This window comes from Nicotiana attenuata, unplaced genomic scaffold (assembly GCF_001879085.1).
Source record: "Nicotiana attenuata strain UT unplaced genomic scaffold, NIATTr2, whole genome shotgun sequence".
Lineage (NCBI taxonomy): Eukaryota > Viridiplantae > Streptophyta > Magnoliopsida > Solanales > Solanaceae > Nicotiana > Nicotiana attenuata.
The window spans coordinates 75,966-79,576 of record NW_017673358.1 but is presented as its reverse complement, the minus strand read 5'-3'; the positions used below and the strand labels follow the sequence as shown (position 1 = coordinate 79,576).

The following is a 3,611-nucleotide window of genomic DNA, read 5'->3' as shown; positions in this document are numbered from 1 at the left end:
TCAAGGCAGAAATGAAAGAAAAGGGGTAAAGAGTGAAAAAAAGGGTTAGTTAAGGCCGAGATGAAACATGCAACAGTTCAAACACATGGTAGAAGTGTTTAACTATTTAGGTGCATTGCATCCCAACGTGCGATTTCTATCTGTTAAACTCGCGAAACTAACAAGGTTGCTGGGTGTGCTGTTAGTTTAGGCAGGTGGTTAGTTTGTTGGCATTCTGGCAGGTCATCCATACAACACCAGGTCAAAGCGCAAGGCAATCATGGCCAACAAAGAATCGGACACAAGTGTTGTTGACCCACCAAGGGAGATTGTGGAATCGGAGTCTTAATTAAAAAAGGAGGTCCACAGGTTGATATATCAAATGGCAGAAATGTATCAAGCGTGGATCAGGGGGCATCCTCCACCTTCATTCCCCACTAACTACATAGAAAATCCCGCCTCCATCCCACCACTGTCACAAGCCCAGGTTCCCACTACCGTTGATCTTTCCCCTCAACATGCGCCAGGCCTTACCCCTTACCCCCACTACCCTAGCACCTCGTCCCAAACTTTCCATGCTCCACCAGCTAAAACAGCCTCATACCCTGCTCTTGTTTTCGTAGCCCCTCCACAAGCTACCCTCCACCGATATTCTAGTGAACCTGCGTTCAAAGTTCCAGATGCCCAATACTATGCTCCAGAACCAACTTTCAAGGTCCCGGATCATTATTCTTATACCTCTCACTTTGAACCTCCTATTGAAACCGAGAAGCCATCTAAGAAGGTGGAGCAAGATGAGATATTCAGGAAAGTGAAGATTTTATATCAATATTTGAGGATCATGCAAGGGATAGGAAACCAAGTAAGTGTGGCTTACAAGGATTTGTGCTTATTCCCTGACGTCCAATTGCCTGCTGGGTTCAAGATGCCCAAGTTTGACCTGTATGATGGACATGGAGATCCCATGGTGCATTTGAGAGGTTTTTGCAGTAAGATTAGAGGTGCTGGTTGTAACGACAAATTATTGATGGCATATTTCAGTCAGAGTATGAGTGGGGCGGCTATGTAATGGTACACCCGCCAAGATGCTAGCAGGTGGTACACATGGGACGATATGGCTCAGGCCTTTGCCCGACACTTTTAGTACAATATAGACATTGTCCTGGATCGCCTATCCTTGACCAAGGTAGAAAAGAAGCCCAGTGAAAGCTTTAGAGAATACAGGTTCAGATGGAGAGAGAAAGCTGCACGGGTTAACCCTCCGATGGAAGAAGACGACATGCTCAAGTACTTTCTTCAAGCCTTAGAGCCTACTTACTTTGGCCATTTGATCTCAGCCGTAGGAAAGCCATTCATCGATGTGGTAAAGATGGGAGAAATGGTGGAGAAGGGACTCAAGTCAAGAAATATCATGAGCTACTCTGCCATAAAAGCAACCACACAGGCAATCCAGAGTGGCACTGGAAGTTTGGTAGGCAAGAAGAAGAAGGACGACATCGCTATGGTTGTCTATGAACCATGGCGAGGATTGAGGGGTTCGCCTTACCAGTACACTGGGCCTCGACCCCAACCTCAAGCCTAAACCCAAGCTCCATATAATCCACCCCAATATTATTTCCCACCACAAGATCCTCAATACTCAGCCAGACCACCCCAATACCATGTTCTCCATGCACAGACATATGCTCAACCCCCTTCTTACCCGCAATGTCGTGCTCCAGCTCCACAAAATCCTTATCCGCCCCAACAACCCTACCGAAACCCTACTGGTCCAAACTTCCGACCAAGGTCGGATTACAGGAGGGAAAAGAAGCAGTGGAAAGAAACCTTCACCCCTCTGGGAGAGTCCTATGCCAGTTTGTTCCAAAGGTCGAGGGAGTTGGACATGTTGAGGCCGATTGAGGCAAAGATACCCAATCCACCCCAAAGAACCCTGATTATTCTTTAAGGTGCGCATATTGTTCTGATGCCCCAGGGCACAACAAAGAGAAGTTTTGGCATTTGAAAAGGGCAGTACAAGAGTTGATTGATACACATCAAATTAAAGTGCAGAGCCTGGATGCACCAAACATCAACCAAAATCCATTGCCAGCCCATGCAGAGACACACATGATTGAAATAGTTCGCAAGGACGGGGAGTCCAACAATTCTTCCAACTCTATCATGATGATTTGTGCTAGTGAAGGTAAGTCAATTAAGGCTCCAGACTCTACGAAAGCAATGCCCTTGACAATTGAAAGGGTGACAGAGAAATCAAGCATGCTTAACGTGAAGTCGCCTGTGCCGGTTGTGAAAGCGGCTCCGAAGGATATTAGGGCAAGTCAAGAAAAGACAAAAGTGGTAGTGCTAGGGATTTCGATCAAGCCTTTTGTAGTCGTGAAGGGGGCTCGTATCACCCCTATTGTTATTAAGCCAGTGACCCAGTTGCCAGTGGTAGATACAAAGGCCGTTCCGTGGAATTACAAACAAGTGATAGTGACATACAAAGGGAAAGAAGTGGAGGAAGAAGTCAATGAAACTAGAGAACTAACTCGTTCTAGGCGATGTTTTACCCCAGAAGAATTAAGAATGGCCAAGACATTCATGGATAGCAAAATTCTAGTAAAGAAGCCGGTCACTGAAGAAGAGGCTGAAGAATTCTTGAGAAAAGATGAAAGTGCAAGACTATTCCATGGTGCAACTAAGGAAAACACCGACTCAGATCTCTTTTCTGTCTCTGCTGATACATTAAGATGAACAAAGCAAGGCCCTGATGAAGTGAGGCACATGTTCCTGATAAAATCATAGTGAATCACTTGGAAATATTAGCTAACAAGATCTTCGGAGTAAACAGGATCACTTTCTCCGATGATGAACTTGGTATGGAAGGTACAGAACACAACCAGGCTCTTTATCTTACGGTGAAGTGCGAGGATTCTGTTGTCTCAATATACCGGTTGATAATGGCTCTAGTGCATATATTTGCCCACTGTCCACTTTGCAAAAGTTAAAGCTTGGCACTAACAGAATTCACATGAACAGTGTATATGTTCGAGGCTTTGATGGAGGAGGGAAAGATTGGGTTGGTGATATAACGCTCGAATTATCATTAGGTCCAGTTGTGTTCACTATGGAATTTCAAGTGTTAGATGTGGCTGTCTCTTACAATCTATTGTTGGGCAGGCCCTGGATACATACTGCTAAGGCAGTCCCGTCTTCTCTGCATCAAATGGTAAAGTTCGAATGGGATAAGCAGGAAATAGTTGTGCACGATGATAAGGACTTATCTGCTTGCAGTGACACAACTGCTCTATTTATTAAAGCTGAAGATGATAAAGGGCCTTAGGTCTAACAAACTTTTGATGTATTGTCTGTTGAGAAGATTCCTGAGGGAGAATGCATTCCAGGTCTGAAGCTATCCTCCGCATCCATAATGATGGCAGATGAAATGTTAAAGAATGGTTTTGTGCCAGGTAAAGGTCTGGGTTCATCTTTATAGGGTATTGCGCATGCAGTGTGCCCACATAAAAATCTCGGTACATTTGGTTTGGGATTTGCGCCCACAATGAAGGACGTGAAAAAGGCTATAAATCTGAAACAGAAGATATGGTCACTCCCTAAGCATGTTTCACACATCTCCAAGTCTTTTGTCA

General features: G+C 44.8%; 1 protein-coding gene across 1 annotated transcript; it reads left to right on the top strand.

Moving 5' to 3' along the window:
• Positions 1–370: 370 nt before the first annotated feature.
• LOC109216134 lies at positions 371–2,715 on the top strand. The gene is made up of 4 exons (XM_019380264.1): positions 371–1,025; positions 1,134–1,483; positions 1,658–1,835; positions 1,955–2,715. The coding sequence occupies exons 1-4, from the start codon at positions 371–373 to the stop codon at positions 2,713–2,715; spliced, it is 1,944 nt and encodes a 647-aa protein (XP_019235809.1).
• The last annotated feature ends 896 nt before the right edge of the window (positions 2,716–3,611 follow it).

Excerpts from the sequence above, each read along its gene's own strand:
- LOC109216134 (XM_019380264.1), top strand. The coding sequence starts at position 371 with ATGTATCAAGCGTGGATCAGGGGGCATCCTCCACCTTCATTCCCCACT. Across the intron at positions 1,026-1,133 it reads GATGGCATATTTCAGTCAGA|ACATTGTCCTGGATCGCCTA; the intron begins GTATGAGTGGGG and ends AGTACAATATAG. Across the intron at positions 1,484-1,657 it reads AGAAGGACGACATCGCTATG|ACATATGCTCAACCCCCTTC; the intron begins GTTGTCTATGAA and ends CTCCATGCACAG.